The sequence below is a fragment of the Budorcas taxicolor genome, chromosome 6 (assembly GCF_023091745.1).
Source record: "Budorcas taxicolor isolate Tak-1 chromosome 6, Takin1.1, whole genome shotgun sequence".
NCBI lineage: Eukaryota > Metazoa > Chordata > Mammalia > Artiodactyla > Bovidae > Budorcas > Budorcas taxicolor.
Window position 1 is genome coordinate 103,132,982 of NC_068915.1, and position 17,960 is coordinate 103,150,941.

General features: G+C 50.5%; 1 protein-coding gene across 1 annotated transcript in view; it reads left to right on the plus strand.

Moving 5' to 3' along the window:
• Positions 1–829: 829 nt before the first annotated feature.
• C6H4orf50 (chromosome 6 C4orf50 homolog) overlaps positions 830–17,960 on the plus strand; it is a 62,259-nt gene continuing 45,128 nt past the window's right edge. Inside the window, exons 1-3 of the mRNA XM_052641787.1 lie at positions 830–1,116; positions 8,055–8,193; positions 12,142–12,735. Coding sequence (XP_052497747.1) covers positions 830–1,116; positions 8,055–8,193; positions 12,142–12,735 — 1,020 coding nt within the window. The remainder of the gene's footprint in view (positions 1,117–8,054; positions 8,194–12,141; positions 12,736–17,960) is intronic.

Genomic DNA, 17,960 nt, shown 5'->3' on the forward strand with positions numbered 1-17,960 from the left:
AGGCTCTAGGGCACACGGGCTCAGTAGTTGTGGCTCCGGGCTCTGGTGCACAGGTTCAGTAGTTGTGACACGTGGGCTCAGTTGCTCTGTGGTACGTGGGATCCTCCCAGGTCAAGAGTCAAACCCATGTCTCCTGCCTTGAAAGCTGGATTCTTTACCACTGAGCCACCAGGGAAGCCCAGCCCCTCAAGCTTTGGAGCCAGGCTTGGATTTGAATCCTGACTCTGCCACTGCCCATCTGTGAGGCCTGAATGAGCTCTTCTACCTTCCAGAGCCTCTGTTTCATCATGTCATCTATAAAATGGTTCTGAAAATGCCCATCTCACAGGGTTATCAGGCAGGAGAACTGGACTGAGTAAGGCAAGATGGCCCAGTGCAGTGCTAGTTTCCCTTCCCCTCCACCTAGTCAACTCCAAGCCAGTGATAAGTGTTTGCTGGACTCAGAAAGGAAGTTTAGAACATCATTTATTGCTGGGTGAAAACTTGAGTGTCACTCTTGAGAATCTCTAACACGCTCATGGTTCTGCCTGGAAATTTTACTTTACCTCTTTGTACACATTATTCAGTTTGTAACTCCAAGTGGCTTTTCTGCTTTGGATGAGTGTGGGCATGCTGGCTTGTAAAATGAGAGGCTTTCATTCATATTGTATGACGTTTGTGCAGGTGAAACCCTAGTCTCCCACTCATAAATAATCCACCTGTTCTTGCCCTCCTCAAAGGATATTTTCCTGCACAATCAAGCCACTGCAGCCACCTGGAAGTCTCCAGAAGGTCAATGTTACAGATTCACTTAATTTTATTCAGTCTTGGCCCATGAACAATGTACAGGATGGAGCCGAACACTAAAGGACGGACTGAAAAAAGTTTCAGTTACGTTGTCAGAGCCCCCAGCAGTGATGGGTGTGATATAATGAATGTTGATGTGAAGATCGACACGTCCTGGATCTTCCACGATGTAGAGGAGAGTGATGAGGAGCAGGGATGTTTTCCTGAAGGAGCAGCCAGAAGCCCAGACGTGGACATGGGAACACTCAGGAAGCAGCTGGAATCCTCAGAGCAGAACCTGTTGGCGGCTGTGGACAAGTACATGATGTCGGAGTCAGGGCTGAGGAGCAGGTAAATATAGCCTTTGGACCTCTTCTTTGTGTACGTTAAGAATCCTAGGGCCTAAAAAAAAAAAAAAAGAATCCTACGGCCTAAAAATATAACAAGAATCCTAGGGCCTCATCGTGGTAGAAGGGTGTATTAAATTGTTTCTATGGCTGAAGGAAAGGGAAGTGTTAGTTGCTCAGTCGTGTCTGACTCTTCGTGACTCCGTGGGCTGTAGCCCGCCAGGATCCTCTGCCCACGGAATGCTCCAGGCAGGATAGAATACTGGAGTGGATTGCCATGCCCTTTTCCAGGGGACCTTCCCAACCGAGGGACTTTTCCTGCGTCTCCTGTATTGGCAGGCAGATTCTTTATCCTATGAGCCACCAGGGAAGCCAGTCTATGGCTAAGGATGCAGGCAAAACAGTCAGTGTTCCGTAGTCTGCCCACAGCAGCCTCTGGCTCGTCTGTCTTTCCCATCCTCTGCTCTGTGCCACAGGCACTGAGCCTGTTTCCCAGGCTCCCTTGCTCATTGGTTTTCATGTGGATCCAGCCAATGGGAGGCGCTGAAGGGAGGAGGAAGGAGAAGCCAGGATTCTCCCACCTCTCCTCTGCTCTGGGTGACATCTCCCACAGTGGCTGCCATTCAGTCATGCCTTTGGCATCCTCTGTGGTCCTGCTCCTGGGCCCTGGTGTCTCCACTTTCTTTCTATCTGTCCTTCCAGCCCCAGGGGCAGAAGTGGCCCCAGTGGTGGCTAACCTCTGGGTTGCCTGTCCGCTCTGTCTTGCCTTTCATCTCTTCTGTCATCTTTGTAGCAGATTCCCTGTGTTTGTTTGATTCTCACTGGTGAGCTTCCTGGCTTCCCGGGTGGTTCAGTGGTAAAGAATCTGCCTGCCAGGGCAGGAGATGCAAGAGACGTGGGTTCAATCTCTGGATGAGGAAGGTCTCCTGAAGGAGGAAATGGCAACCCACTCCAATATTCTTGCCTGCTGAAATCCCATGGCCAGAGGATCCTGGTGGGCTACAGTCTATGGGGTTGCAAAAGGTTGGACACAACTGAGCACAGCACAGCATGAAAATAGCTGAACCTCCTGGCATAGGCTCTCTTTTCTAATGGAAGCAACGTGGTCCAGAGGTGGGGCATTTGAATCCAGGTCTTTATCCAAAGCCTATGTTCTTGTATGACACCTAGTCTTAGAGGTTGGAAGTCAAAGATTAAGGTGTGGACAGGGCTGGTTTCTCTGAGACTGCTCTCCATGGCTTGATGTTGTCTGCCTTCTCTCTGTGCCTTCTGTGCATGTTGGTCTCCTCTTCTCATAAGGATACCAGTCAAATGGGATCAAAGCTCATCCTAATGACCTCATCTTAACTAAATCACCTCTTTAAAAAAAAACTCTGTCTCCAAATACAGTCACAGTCTAAGGTACTGGGGTTAGCTAACTTCAACATATGTATTTCAGGGGACATATTTGGTCCAAAGAGGCTTCTCTGGTGGCTCAGACAGTCAAGAATCTGCCTGCAATGCGGGAGACCTGGGTTTGATCCCTGGGTTATCAGGAAGATCTCCTGGAGGAGGGAATGGCTACCCACTCCAGTATTTTTGCCTGGAGAATTCCATGGACAGAGGAACCTGGCAGGCTACAGTCCATGGGGTCATAAAGAATTGGACATGACTAAGACACGCACACACACACACACACACACACACACACACACACACACACACACACACACGCAGTCCAAAACACAAGTTCTAGGGATTGACAGCTGGAAAAGGCAGGGCCCCAGCCTGGAGAGATAAAAGTATAACCCACAACTGGTTATACCTGGCAGTGTAAATGAGGTCACGAGGCCTGGAAAAGATGGGTGGGAAACCCCTGCCAGAGGAGCCCCTTCCATGTGAGGAAAAGACAGCCTGGAGGCACCATGAGTGATGGAGGGGAAGGGCCTCTGTGGCTGGGGCTGGGGTGAGGCTATCCTGGGAAGCGGGGTATCCTGTACCCACCTAGGGGGAAATGTGGGCTGGGTCCTCAGTTCTCATGTCCTCTGTAGCCATTCCGTTCCCCAAATGTGGGCTGTGTCCCACAGAAGCAGGGTGGAAGGGAAAGCAAGATCCGTGGCAAGGGTTCGGAGAAAAAGAGTTAAGGCTTACCAAGAGCCTGTGGCCTGGGCCACAGTGCAGGTCCTCCCACACACGGGTGAAGATAGCTGTTTCTTGAACCCTGTGACATACAAAGTGATATGAGCCCCTTTTCCAGATGGGGAAACTGAGGCTCAGGGGATGGAATACATTATCCAGGGTCACTAAGAGCTGAAGCCAGGGTCTGAACACACAACTGTGAATATAGACTTCAGGCTAATGTCACCGTGGATTTCCTCCAGGTAAGACACAGTAAAAGATCAGTAGTGTACATTGGATCTCACTTCCATTAAAGAGTTAAAATTTTAAAGTATTTATGGTAAAACTAATGCAACCACAGTGTTAGAAATTTGAGAAAGAGAACCCTACTCACAGGGCCATAACACCGTCATTGTTGCAAATTCACTTCCAACCTACATGCAACAAAATTAATAACAACTGAATACTTGTTGAGTGCTTGCTCTGGGCAAGGTACTATTTACGTGCTCGACAAGTATTAACAGGCTTAATTGTTCGGTTCAGTTCAATTCAGTTCAGTTACTCAGTCATGTTTGACTCTTTGCGACCCCATAGACTGCAGCACACCAGGCCTCCCTGTCCATCACCAACTCCTGGAGCTTACTCAAACTCATGTCCATTGAGTCGGTGATGCCATCCAACCATCTCATCCTCTGTCATCCCCTTCTCCTCCTACCTTCAATCTTTCCCAGCATCAGGGTCTTTTCCAGTGAGTCAGTTCTTCACATCAGGTGGCCAAAGTATTGGAGTTTCAGCTTCAACATCAGTCCTTCTAATGAGTATTTAGGACTGATTTCCTTTAGGATGGACTGGTTGGATCTCCTTGCAGTCCAAGGGACTCTCAAGAGTCCTCTCCAACACTACAGTTCAAAAGCATCAATCTTCAGCAGTCAGTTTTCTTTATAGTCCAACTCTCACATCCATACATGACCACTGGAAAAACCATAGCTTTGACTAGATGGACCTTGTATGCAAAGTAATGTCTCTGCTTTTTACTATGCTGTCTAGGTTGGTCATAGCTTTTCTTCCAAGGAGCAAGCGTCTTAATTTCATGGCTGCAGTCACCATCTGCAGTGATTTTGGAGCCCCTCAAAATAAAGTCTGTCACTGTTTCCATTGTTTCCCCATCTGTTTGCCATGAAGTGATGGGACCAGATGCCATGATCTTAGTTTCCTGAATGTTGAGCTTTAACCCAACTTTTTCACTCTCCTCTTTCACTTTCATCAAGAGGCTCTTTAGTTGTTCTTCACTTTCTGCTATAAGGGTGGTATCATCTGCATATCTGAGGTTATTGATATTTCTCCCAGCAATCTTGATTCCAGCTTGTGCTTCATCTAGCCTGGCATTTTGCATGATGTACTCTGCATATAAGTTAAATAAGCAGAGTGACTTATCCTTAAAAAATATTTAAAACAAAGTAATATTGATATCTTCAATTTCTAGGTAGGGAAATCAAGGTGCTGGCTTAAGTATTTAATAACTTCTCCCCAGTCACACATGCAATCACGTGGGGACGCTGGCCCTCAGACCCAAGCAGCCTGCCTAATGGTATCTGCAGCGACAAGGCACCAATTTATCCTGGTGGAAGTTCCCTGATAGAGTCTCCCAGTTTCATACCACTCTTTGCAGTTCTACATAGTATAATATATTTTTAACATCACTAATCAATGAAAAAAGGATTTTCATTGTTTAGTTCTTATCTGTTAAGTGTCTGTGTTTCCTAGGGGGTTCCCTGGTAGTGCAGTGGTAGAGAATCTGCCTGCCAATGCAGGAGATGCAGGTTCAATCCCTGAGTTAGGAAGATCCCCTGGAGAAGGAAATGGCTACCCACTCTAGTATTCTTTCCTGGAGAATCCCATAGACCGAGGAGCCTGTTTGGCTACATACGTCCATGGGGTTGCAAACAGTAGGACATGAATGAGCGACTAAACAACAAAAATGTTTCCTACAGCTGCTAAAGCAAATTACTACAGACGTGCTGCCTTCAAACAACACACATTCATCGTCTTTCAGTTCTGGAGGCAGAAGTTCTAAAGTAGCCTCACTGGCCGACAGTCACAGGGTAGGGGAAATCTGTGTCCACCTTTTCCAGCATTTATAGGTGCATTCCTTGGCTCCTGGCCCCTCCCCATCTTCAAGCCAGCAGTGTAGCATCTTGCTTCAGTGGTCACGTGGTCTCACCTTCTGCCACTCTCTGAGGAGGACAATTATAATTGCAGTTAGTCCCACCCAGATAATCCAGCATAATCTCTCCATTTCAAGATACCTAACATAATCACGTCTACAGTCTCTTTGGCATCTTAAGGTTATATTCATAGATCCTGGTTATATTTGGAGGCCATTTTTCAGCCTGATGCAATGAGATTAATCATTTTCTGCTTAATTTAAGTAATGGGATAATACCAGGATTAAATATTGTCTTGGCTTTAATATTTCTGGTTGGTCTCAAAAACTAAAAAAGTTAGGCTTCTCTTTTCTCATTCAGGTATCACCACATTTTATAATCAGTCAGAAGGTACTCCTCCCAACTCTCTGACTGATTAACCTTTCCTGGTGGCTCAGTGGTGAAGAACCTGCCTGCCAATGCAGGAGATGCTAATTCCGTCCCTGGGTCGGGAAGATCCCCTAGAGAAGGGCATGGCAACTCACTCCAGTATTCTTGCATGGAGAATCCCATGGACAGAGGAGCCTGGTGGGCTACAGTCCATGGGGTCGCACAGAGTCAGACACGACTGAGCGACTAAGCATGAGCACTGTTCCTCTGGTTCATTTTAGAAGGAACATGATTGTCATCTATACAAGACGGCACCCTCCCTTCTGTCATCTTAGAGACCTTCCCCCCGGGCCTCAAAGCTAGAGTAGGAGAAGGGGCTCTTGGCCTGGTCATTAATAACTGTGCATCATTTTATTTAATCATCGCAATAACTCCCAGAGCAAGGTGCAGTTACTTCTTACACATGAAGATCCTGGGGGTCAGAGTAGTGAATGAGCCCTATTAAGGCCTCATGACTGGTGAGTGGAAGAGCCAGGAGGCAAATCTGGGCCCTCTCCAGGGGAAGCAGAGTCTGTCCTGGAGGTGCAGGTCACATGGTGTGGAGCTGGGTGAAGGATGAGGATGGGTAGAGCTTGTCCACATAGGCAGCAGACGTACTTTCCATGGGTTTCGTGGTGATCTAGTACAGAAGTAAGACTGGCACATGGAAGGGACTTGGATACGAGGCAGGAGACAGACAAGTGAGTCACTGTAGCTCCTCCTCTCTCAATGGGACCAGCAGGCAGACCTTCCCTTATGGCTTCCCTCCATTCACACGTGCTTCTCCTGTCTATGGAGCTGAGGTCAGAGCTCACTTCCAGCCTGGGTATTACTTTGCATATGATGCAACTTCAGCTCTTCCTCGGGATAATAAAAAAGACTTCCAGAGGCTTGCTGCTGCTGCTGCTAAGTCGCTTCAGTCGTGTCCAACTCTGTGCGACCCCATAGACGGCAGCCCACCAGGCTCCCCCATCCCTGGGATTCTCTAGGCAAGAATACTCCATAACTATTACACAGGTCATTTCCAACTTCTCACTTCTGTAAGTAATTCAGAGTTTTTGTAATCACAAAAAACTTTTTCTGCATTTTAATCATTTCCCTAGAAGAGATTTGCAAGACTGTAGCTCAAGTGGAAAGCATCAGAGCACAGGATTAGAGCCTGAGTTTGGGAGTCATGGGCTTCCCTGATGGCTCAGATGGTAAAGAATCTGCCTGTATAATGTAGGAGACTGAAGTTCGATCCCTGGGTCAGGAAGATGCCCTGGAGAGGGAATGGCAACCCACTCCAGTATTCTTGCCTGGAGAATTCCGACAGAGGAGGCTGGTGGACTATACTCTGTGGGGTCACAAACAGTCGGACATGACTGAGTGATTAACACTTTAACTTTGGGAGTCATGCAGCCTGGACTCCATAATGCTGTGTGACCTTGGGCAAGTTGCCCGGCCTCTCTGATCCTGTTTCCTCATGTGCAAAATAGGAGAAAAGGAGCCCACTTTAAGGCTGATCACATGAGGATTAATTGAGACAATGCAGATGTTTGGTCCGGGCTCAGTCCTTCTTCGGTGGTATAACCCGTACTGGGAATTACTGGTTTAGGGTTGAAGGGTTGAGAACACTGTTAAGGTTCCTGGTGCCTTGTTATTCAAAAGAGGTCTCCAAAGTATTTTAGATTATCTTGAAAAACATACATACGAATGTTTTATAAAATGTCATTTTTTGTCTGAATATCAAATTGACCAAAAAACAGAAGAAAGAAAAAGATAATCCCAGTGTCTGTGAAAACCTTAGGCCACGCTTACCTCATCCTGAGTGTTGGGGCAGTCTGCGCACAGGTTGGGAAAGAATTTCCAGACACAGAGGACCGCAGAAAAGAGTGAGTGTATTATGAACAAAGAGCAGGTATAAGGTGGTCGCTGTGAGCGCAGAGGGCCAACGACTCCTGATGGGCCAGAGTCGACAGCTTTTGTCGGTCAATAGCCAATGTTTATAGCCTCAAGACAAAGACTGTTGCTGCTGGAAGGCTGGTGTTAGGTGACTGGTTGGGGCGCAATAGGGTGTTTACTGGAGTGGGCATCTTTGCCTAACTGGGAGTCAGGAAGCTTGTTAGTGGTGATCAGGGGGTTTTTTGGCAACAGTTACAAAGGGGCTCAATTAGCCTCGGAGGTGTCCTTGGTTCTGGGCACTGCTGCTGTGGCCTTGGTGCAAGGCCTTGCACCTGTGGCCGGGGCAGGACTCAACACTGAGTAAGCGCCTTGCTGCTTTGATGCGCAGGATTCAGGAGCTGGAGCTGTCGGAGAGGAACCTCCTCCAGAAGGTGGACCAGCTGAGCATGCGCGTGTTCCAGGAGCGAAGCGCCTCTCTCCGGGCCCAGGAGCAGCTGGATGCACTGCAGGGGGAGCTTGCCAGCCAGGTATACAGCCCCTCCTCCTTCTTTCCGGCACTTTTTTCTTGTTCCAGCAGAGTCACCCTATGGGTTTGGACGTGGCAGCAGCTGCGCCTGAATATAGACCATGGGGGCAGGCCTGGAGAGCCAGACAGGAGGGGTGAGAGGGGTCCTCATTCTAGCAGTGCAGTCAGGGGCCACTGGACCTGGGCCAGGTCACGTGACTTCCCTGGGCCTCAACTGACCCATCTGTGAAATGGGGCTCACGTCCTGCCCTGCCCCCTCACAGGGCTCTGGCTGGGGTCCACTGGGTGGCCTGTGGGAGCTGTGCACCCACTAGGAGCTCTGGCCAGAGGTTCATTTCTGTGGGCTTGGTGCCTGACATCAGGGGAGCCAGCTCTGGCCTAAGGACAAGGAGAAGGACTGATGCCGAGTCTCTGCCTTCAGGAGCTGGATTGTGGGTGGGGACACAGATGGAAGGCCAGTAACTCCAAAACCGGGTGATGGAGCCATGAGGAAACGTGCAGGCAGCAGTGTGCTTTTGGAAGCGGGGAAGGCTGCAGTGATCTGGGCCCTGTGAGTTGGGCCTTGCAGAACAGCATGCAAGGGTGGGTAAGAGCCTGGGCAAGGCATGGAGGTATGGAAGAGCATAGCAGGACTGGAGTTGAGACAGGAGGGTCCCAAGGAGGACAAATCATCAGAACCATGGCGTGAATCAAAGTCTGGAAGCCAAGGGGGGCAGGACTTTGAGCAGGAGAGGCTCAAGTCAGGGTTTCGGGGATATCACTCTAATCGAATGGGAAAGAGAGGTGATGTACGGAGAGGGCAAGTTAGAGCATAACTGGAGAAGAAGTGGGTAGTTAAGGGAGTTGGCTCTGGAGGCAGATGTTTGGAGCCAACCCTCGTCTGCCACTCACAAGCTCTGTGATGTAGGCCAGATGACTTAACCTCTCTGGGCCTCAGTTTCCTCCTCTGTGAAATGGGAATGATACAGCACCAACCTTCCTAAATTGTTGTCTGGTTTAAGGGAGTTAGGCTTTCCCGGTAGTGCAGTAGTAGAGAATCCACCTGCCAGTGAAGGAGATGCAAGAGACACGGGTTCAATCCTTGGGTCGGGAAGATTCCCCTGGAGTAGGAACTGGCAACCCACTCCAGTATTCTTGCCTGGAGGATCTCATGGTCAGAGGAGCCTGGTGGACTACAGGCTCCCTGGGGTTAACAAAGAGTCGTTCACAACTAAGCAGCTAAGCACACACACACATTAAGAGAGCTCAGTTCAGTCCAGTCGCTCAGTCGTGCCCGATTCCTTGTGACTCCATGGACTGCAGCGCGTCAGGCTTCCCTCAGTTCAGTTCAGTTCAGTCTCTCAGTTGTGTCTGACTCTTTGTAACCCCATGAATCACAGCACGCCAGGTCTCCCTGGCCATCACCAACTCCCGGAGTTCACTCAGACTCACGTCCATCGAGTCAGTGATGCCATCCAACCATCTCATCCTCTGTTGTCCCCTTCTCCTCCTGCCTTCAGTCTTTCCCAGCATCAGGGTCTTTTCCAATGAATCAGTTCTTCACATCAGGTGGTCAAAGTACTGGAGCTTCAGCTTCAGCATCCGTTAGTATCTGTAAAACACTCACAACAGTAGGCATTTAAATAGCACTAGTTGCTTTTGTAATTACTAGTCTTTATTGAAGTGTTCCAGGGGAGAGAAGACGAAGGCTGGAGAGCAGAGACTTGGTGGGCAGAGACCCAGAGATCCTGAGAGGCATCCTCTTTTAGCAAATTGCTACTCACAGGCGAGCACAGCAATTGTCAAATTGCAGGTTGACTCCCGCCAGTGGTTGTGAAATCAGTTCTGTAACTTGCAACCAGCATTTAAAGATGGAATTGACTAGGAAATATGAAAGGACATCATGTGTGTGAAGAGGAGTGCTGTTTCGTGAAGCTTGTTCCAGTTGTCAACACCTGCCATGTGTGTAACGGGCCATGTTCTTAAAAGATGTTTCTTACCATGGGAAGCAGTCCAAAAAGTTTGAAAAACACCAGATTGATTAGCTTTTAAAGGAAATAGAGGTGAAGCAGGGAAGATAAGAAGTTCAATTAAATCAAAGTTAGCCTTTGAGATACCAGGGAGACACGCAAGTGCTGCTTTCTCCCTTTACATTGAACTTTAGGTGCAGAAAGTTGAGTCTATCCTCTTGGATTCACAAGCCATCATCATCAAGATCCAGGACTTTTTAACCCAAAATACAGTGGTGTTGTGTGGGCTCCCGCCATCAACCATGTAATCTCTTTGTAGAAAATCCTGTAATAAAGCCTATAATAAAGCCTTATATACACGTAGGATTTCCTAGGTAAGCATACACAGTCCTGGGACTTCCCTGGCGCTCCAGTGGTAAAGAATCTGTGCTTCCATTGCAGGGGGCATGAGTTCGATCCCTAGTCAGGGAAATAAGATTCCTTCATGCCTTGTGGCGTGCCCAAAAAAATAAAATACATTTGAAAAATATGTGCAAAGCTCTGCAATCACCAGAGGTTCATACTTTGATGGGGAGACAGAAGTGAGGGTGACAAGCCAGAGAAATGCTGGGAGTGAGCTCCAGACACTGCAGGACCTGCAGCTCTGTGGCCCACACGCCTTGCATTCTGTTCTGTCATCAGGATGCTCCTGGGAACGTCCTGTCACAAAACACTGTTTCCAGGTGAAGGGCGGACGTTCAGAGTGGTGAGGGGCCCCCTCGGAGACCACTTGGCCCAGCTTCAACCCAGCCCAGATGCTAACCCTCCACCTCTGCCTGGAACTATCTGCATTTCAGGGCAAGTTTGCAGAAATGCGTGAACTCTGCCCTTTGTACCTGATATCTGCCAAATGACAGTTTGCCCCACTGTTGACTGTATTTGCCGTAATCATTTGCATACAAAGACGCCTCATTTCTGTGGCGACCTGTGGTCACTCCCAAAGGTGATTGAGGTAGACCAGTCTAGGTAACGGAGCTCTGGGCTCTAAGCATCACTGACTTGGGGATTTGCACCATCAGGCAGCCCTTGCAGGGAATCTGACTCCAGTTTCTTCTGCCCCAATTTCCCCTGAAAGCAAAGCCTGCCTAGCTGTTCTCAGGTTTCCTGTTTCTCTTTTGCTCTTGTTTGTTTTGTCTTCTGCAAGCTCTTAAGAAATACATGTGTAGGCACTAACAGTTGAAAGAGATCTTAACAGGAAGGCATGTCTACCCATGTGCATAAATTAATTCTGAATATTAGGCCAGGACCCTGTTTTTTTTGCAGTGAGTGGGTCACCCTGGTCCAGTGTACAGCCCATGGGTCTGGGAGATCAAGGTTTAAGAATAGGGAGGTGTGTTCTCGGATAGGCAGGGAGCCATGCAGAAACAAAAATCCTTGAGACAGACACGTGGTGGATCAGTGACTTTTAGCCGATTGACATTCTGCAGTTCATTTCTCAGTAGCTCCTGGGGTCATATTCACAGTAAGGAATGGCTGCTGTGACACTGTTGATTTGTCTCGGCCAGAAGTCACGGTTTTCAGCTGACCCTTACTGGACCAGGCATGATCCTTTCAGGCACTGAACAACGGAGAGGTCTGGGAGGTTCTGACGTGGAAGAAGTGACACCCAGGGGGTTCCAGGTGTCAGCTCTTTTCAAACTGGTGTGGGGGTACTCCGTGTTGGAACCACTGGCCCTCCCAGTGTGCACCAGCCCGTCCCCATCCTGACCAAGTTTCCCTGAGCCCTTGTCCTTGGAGCTCAAGAAGACGTGAAGGAAGGCACTTGCATCCTGGGCAACATTTAAGAGGGCGCCAGTAACCGTCATTGAGATAAATAATGTTCGAAGCAATATTTTAATGTAAAAATTAATGCGAAAAGAAAAGTCACGCTGAACAACAAAATATCGAAGTTTCAAATAAAGACAGGCTCAGTGAGACCCCGGGCGGCCTTCCTGACGCCCTCCTCCACCGCCAACCCGTAGGTTCGGGAGAAGGAGCGCGCGGCCCGGCGGCAGCGGTGGCGGCTGCGGCGGCTGCGGGAGCGGCTGCAGCGCAAGGACGCGGCGCTGGGGCGGCAGGCGGCGGCCCTGGAGCGCGGCCGGCGGATCCAGCGGCGCCAGCTGCGCCTGGTGCGCGAGCAGGAGCGCGTCCTGCGGGCGCAGGTGCAGCGGCTGGAGCTGGACGTGCGGCGCCTCTGTCGCGCCGCCGGCCTCCTGCTGGCCGAACTGGACGCCCCGAACCCCGGCGGCCCCCGATCCTCCGGCCCGGGCGACCTCCGGGGCTCCCGCGAAGGGGCCGCGGAGCTGCGCGCGCTGCGGGCCAGGGCCGAGCGCGGCGAGCGCGAGCGGGACCAGGCGGCGCGCCGGCTGCGGGAGCAGCGCGCCACCGAGCGGCGGCTCCGCGGGCAGCTGGAAGAGCTCCGCTGCTCCATCTATGGGCTGAAGCTGTCGGAGATCGGCCTGCAGGCCCAGGTGGAGGAGCTCACCCAGCACAACGAGAGCCTACGGGGGGAACTGGGAGCCCAGGCGCCCGGGGAGAGAGCGCTCAGCAAGGGCCCCGCTGGTCCCCGTAGCCTGGTAAGTGACCACAACCCAGGGCGTGAGTGATTTTCTGCTTTCCTCTTAACTTTCTCGCCCAGCCACTTAGTCAAGTCATGGACTCCTTCGTTCCCCAGACTTCCTCTTCATCCACCCCTCCAAACCACCATCCCCATCCATCCATCCTTCATTCCATCCACTCACCCATCCACCCATCTACCCACCTGGTGTCACCGGTCCACCCATACAACTTCACTCACCCGTTCACCAGTCCAGCCACCTCCCCATCATCTGTCCACCTGCTCAGCCACCTATCCACCTTTCCACTCACTCACCCGATCTCTTGTTCACCCATCCATGCTCTCTTCTACTCACCCTCCATCATCTCATTCACCGGACCATCTCGTTGTTCCATCTCTGCATCCAACACTCTCCAGGGAGCCAGCCAGTTCCTTTCAGCCTTCATCATCTGTCCCTCCTGTGCGTCCAGCTATCTGACCTTTCGTGGGTCCCCGCCTGTGCCAGGCCTCAGGTGCTCTCTTCCACGTGTAATGTGGTGTAACTGTCCTGTGCTCCTGCCTCCCCAATCCACCCTTTCCCTGGGAAAGCAGTCAGCCTTTCCCACCTCCCTCACAGCTCCGAAGGTGACCATGGTTCCCAGCCTGGTGGTCCTGTATATGCATCTTCATCTCTGCTTCTTTAGACTGTGAGCCCGTCAAGGGCAGGTCCAGGTCAGATGGGTTCCATAGCCGCAGTCCAAGCAGCAGCACACAGGAGACCCCCAAGGCTGGTGCAGTAGAGAATATGCAGGGTTGGGCCCCTTTCTAGTCCTGTTTCCTGGCTGTGTGACCCTGAGCAAGTTTCTTAAGCTCTGGAGCCAAGGGCAGGCTGGACATTTATGTTGTCATCTAACTGATTAGAAGAGCAAAAATGTGTGTTTAATATTACTCCTGCCATGTGCTTGGCACCTTGCAGTGTTTTCAAAGGCATCATTTAATGTTCATAAATCTGTGAAGCAGGTACTGTTCATGTCCGCACTCCGCAGAGGAGGCTGAGGCTCAGAGAGGCAGTACAGTGGCCTGTTGTCACACAGCTCAGAAGAGGCAGAACTGGAATTTGATCCACGCTGCACGTGAGTCCAGGGTGCTCGGTTTCTCGCATACAAGGCCGCTTCCCTGTAAAGGGAGAGAGTTAGTCAGCTCCCTCCAAGAGGTCAAGGTCCCAGTGGTTCGATTTGCATTTAAGGAAAAATCAGGAAGCCACCTTAACCCAAAGAAGATGGCTCATTGGGAAAAAAAAAAATCACATTTATCTTTTGGCCTGGACAGTCTATTCCAAATTAACTGGAACTTGAGTTTCCTCAAGATCATGAAGTGTATCCTGCCTAGATTGTTTTAATAATGAGTTTGTCTGTGCTCACAGTTTCTTTGTTTAGTACTTCATCCTGCCAATATCACCTTTGCATTTCCTGTTCGTTCTTTCTCCATTAAGTTCATTAGATAAAAGGAAAGTCGTGTACCTTTGATATTGGCACCTTGTTGCAATTTCAGAAAATAAATGGTGTAGAGATGAAAACTGTCCTTTAGAATCCTTTCTGTAATTTTCCTAAATGTAAGGCTTTAATTTAGGCTGTTGGCTTACAGCCTTTATTCTCCCAGTCTCTCTGCCCTGCTGCTCTCTCTTTTATCAAAGGGAAAGGCTGAATACCTAAATGCTTTAGTGAGGAGTAAATATTTTGTACATTTTACATTCTCTCATTTAATCTTTGGAGCAGCCTTGCAAGCCAGGTGCAGTTCCACTGACTAGATGGAGGAACTGAGACCCAGGAGGGTCACCAAAGAATCAGGGCCAGCAAGGGGACCCGGGCCAGATCAGGGCGGTGACTCCAAGAAGCTGTCCTTACCTTGGGACCCTGGGGCCCGAGTTGGGTCTTGAGCAGTTTGGTGCAGCATCAGTGGCTGCATTCAGTGGCTTGGGTGCCATCAGTTACAAGCCCCTTGTTGACACACATCTGTGACTTTTTAGATGTTTCAGGCCTTATCATTGAAAAATCTCAAGAAACTGGAGGAGAGCTACATCTCTTGAGGGGCTCATGCTCTCAAGACTTTGCTGGAGGTTGCGGTGCCCAGTCAGAAGTCTCTCAAAAATTCCCTGAATTGCTCATCAAGTGTGGTCCCCAGCCATTTTTGCCTCTAGCATTGGGAGAAGCTGGCCCGTTATCAGATGAGTAGCAGAGAGAGCAGGGGCCTGTGGAATAGAAAATGCTGATCCTTAAACGTGGGAACCACATGCACTGGGGTGCGAGGCTCATGCTTTAAGTGGCAAGTGGGACCCCAAGTGGACAGAGCAGTTCAGCTCTCTCTCTTACCAGTGCCGATAAAGTCCAGCAGGTTACTAAGCCTTTCTGTGACTCAGTGTTCTCAACTGTGAAATGGGAACGATACTGAGACCTGCTTCTAGTGTGATTATGAGGATGCAATGAGAAAGTGCAGGGAAGGCCCTGGCACAGAGCCTGGTACCCGGTAGGATTTAGATTCTGTCGCATCATTGTCACCATCACCATCGTCATCTTCACCATCACGTCTTCATGGGCTCGTCACGTCCAGCGGAGGCTGGATGGAGTCACTCACACTGCTTACATCATGGTTTCCTCTTTCTTGTCTTTTTGTTTGCCCCAAGAGCTTAGGCTTCACTGCGTGCAAAGTCGCTTCAGTCCTGTCCGACTCCTTGCAATCCCATGGACTGTAGGCTGCCAGGCTCTTCTGTTCATGGGATTCTCTAGGCAATAATACTGGAGTCAGTTGCCATTTCCTTCTCCAGGGGATCTTCCCGACCCACAGATCAAACCTGCATCTCTTACATTTCCTGCACTAGCAGGTGGGTTCTTTACCACGGGTGCTACCTGGGAAGCCCTGGAGTCGGTTAAAGGTGACTGCGATTTGTCTCCTCCGATCTGTGGAAGATGCTGATGGAAACACAGGCTGACAAGGCCCTGGAGTGGACAGGGCCTGTGATCACCAGCTCCCCCATTACAGCAACCCATGGGCCGAGGGAGACGGAGAGCACTGGTGGCTTTCTGGGCAGGGCTGTCCCCAGGAGTGGTTCTCTCGGCCAAAGGGCTGAGAACCTCTGCCTGGTTTCAGAGGCAGTCTGCAGGGGCAGGTGAGATGGGGGAGGCCAGGCCTGCTCCAGGATGACCTCACCCTTATTAGGGAGGTCATTAGGGCATCTGCAGAGACCCTGTTACCAAACAAGGTCACAGCCACAGGTGCTGGCAGTGGTGGGGTTGGGGGGAGTTCAGACTTGAATTTGACTTTTAGGCGACACAATTCAGTCCACAGTCATGCTTTCACACGGCCAGCAATGACTCCGGCCTCACCTCCTCCTCCTCCTTGGCCTCCTTCAGGTAGTGTTTCCTCCTCTTTCCTCCTGGGACCTGGGCTGAAGGCCCAGATGATGCACTGTCCTTGGTGCCAGGCCCAGCCTCTCTGGAGCAAGTGCCCGTGAACCACAGGGTGAGCTGCTGAAGGCAGGGTCCTCAGGCTGCTTCCATGGTCATCCTGAAAGACCGCCCTGGGCAGGGGGGTTGGCATGGTAACAGCCCATGGAAACATACCTGGACTCATGTCACCCTCTGTGGTCGTGCAAGTGCAAGGACCCTGCCCCCACCCCACGTGAGGTGCCCCGTGTTGCCCCCATCCCCACTCTGCCTTCTTTCTCACTAGCCTTCCTTTCCTCTCTGCTTCCTTCCATCCACACACAGAATCCTTCAGGTCCTCTCCGTTTTCTGCCATAACCCCAGCTCCAGCACAGCACTTGACATGGGAAGGAACTTAGATATTTATCAAATGCAAGGAGGGAGGGAGAAAGGACCACAGACTGTCTGAGTCTCATTATTGGGGCCCCACGGGTGGGTCCAGGCCCTTTTCAGCCTGCGGCTCAGTTGCTCTAGGTTCCCGGCCATCTCTGACCCTGTGAACTTGGGGTCTTTAACACCTGTCTGCTGGGCAAAGGGCTAGCAGTGCTCGGTGCCTTCTAAGTGTGTCAGAGTGAAGAGCCCATTGGAACACGAATGCAAGAGCCCTTTAAACATGGAACAAATGTCAGGGACCATTTCAGTATAAAATGTCATGGGACGGTCACTGATTCTGGCTTTTAGCAATCTAGCAGCTTGTCTGGGAGAGTGTATTGGCAAGGGCTTACTTTGGTTGTCGGTGTCTGTTTCATCACGGTTTGAGTGTTTCTCGAGTGGCTTGTTTTCGCTTCCGAGGGGGCCTGGCACCTGGGTGATCAGCTTCTTGTTCCAGACATTAGCAGTTCTCCCAGATGGAGACAGGCAAGGTCAAGTCCCCGAACCCGGTGGGTCTGGAGCCTGGCCTTGCCCTCTGGGAGCCCTGGGAGCCTTGCACATCATTTCATTTTATGCCTCGATTTCCCTGTTGTTCAAATGGAGAGGTAAGTGCTATGAGAGTTTCCTGCGGTGCTCTAGCAAAGGACCACAGACTGGGTGATCTCAACAACAGTCCTGGAGCCTGGAAGTCTGAGATCACGGTGTCTGCAGGGTCATTCCTTCCGAGACTTGTGAGGGAGGATCAGTTCCAGGCCTCTCTCCTTGACCGTCTTCTCCCTGTGTCTCGTCGTTTTCCTTCTATATGTGTCTGTGTTCAAATATCCCCTTTTTATAAGGACAGTGGTCACAGCGGATTAAGGCCCGCCCTAATGACCCCATCCTAATTAACTGTGTCTGCAAGGACTGTATTTCTAAATCAGGTCATGTTCTGAGGTCCTGGAGGTGAGGACATCAACTTAGGAAGTTTGGGGAGGACACTGGAGGCACACCCAGTGCACCCTACTGGATGCATTGTCGCAGAGGCCTCATGACTCGGTAGAACTGTCGGTTCCAGTTCCTTGGTGCGCTTCTTCACCAGCTTCGTGCGGGTGCAGAATGATCCCCGTATTTATGAGGGAATCTCTGCAGCAGCTGCCACTTCTCGTGCTCTACCTCTGTTGTCCACTCCTTTGTCCCTCAGCGACCTTCAAGGGAGGTGCTCTTTTACCCCCATTCTACAGATGAGGAAGTGGAGGCACGGAGAGTCCCAGCGTTCCCACTGACACTAAGTGATGGGGGGATTTACGTCCTGGTGGACGGATGCACGGGTGGGTGCCACACTCTGCTCCTCCAGTAACTTACTGGTCTGTGGGTCAGTAATCAGCATTTAACAGGTGTCCACTCCACATGATGTGGTGAGCTCAGTACTGGGGCT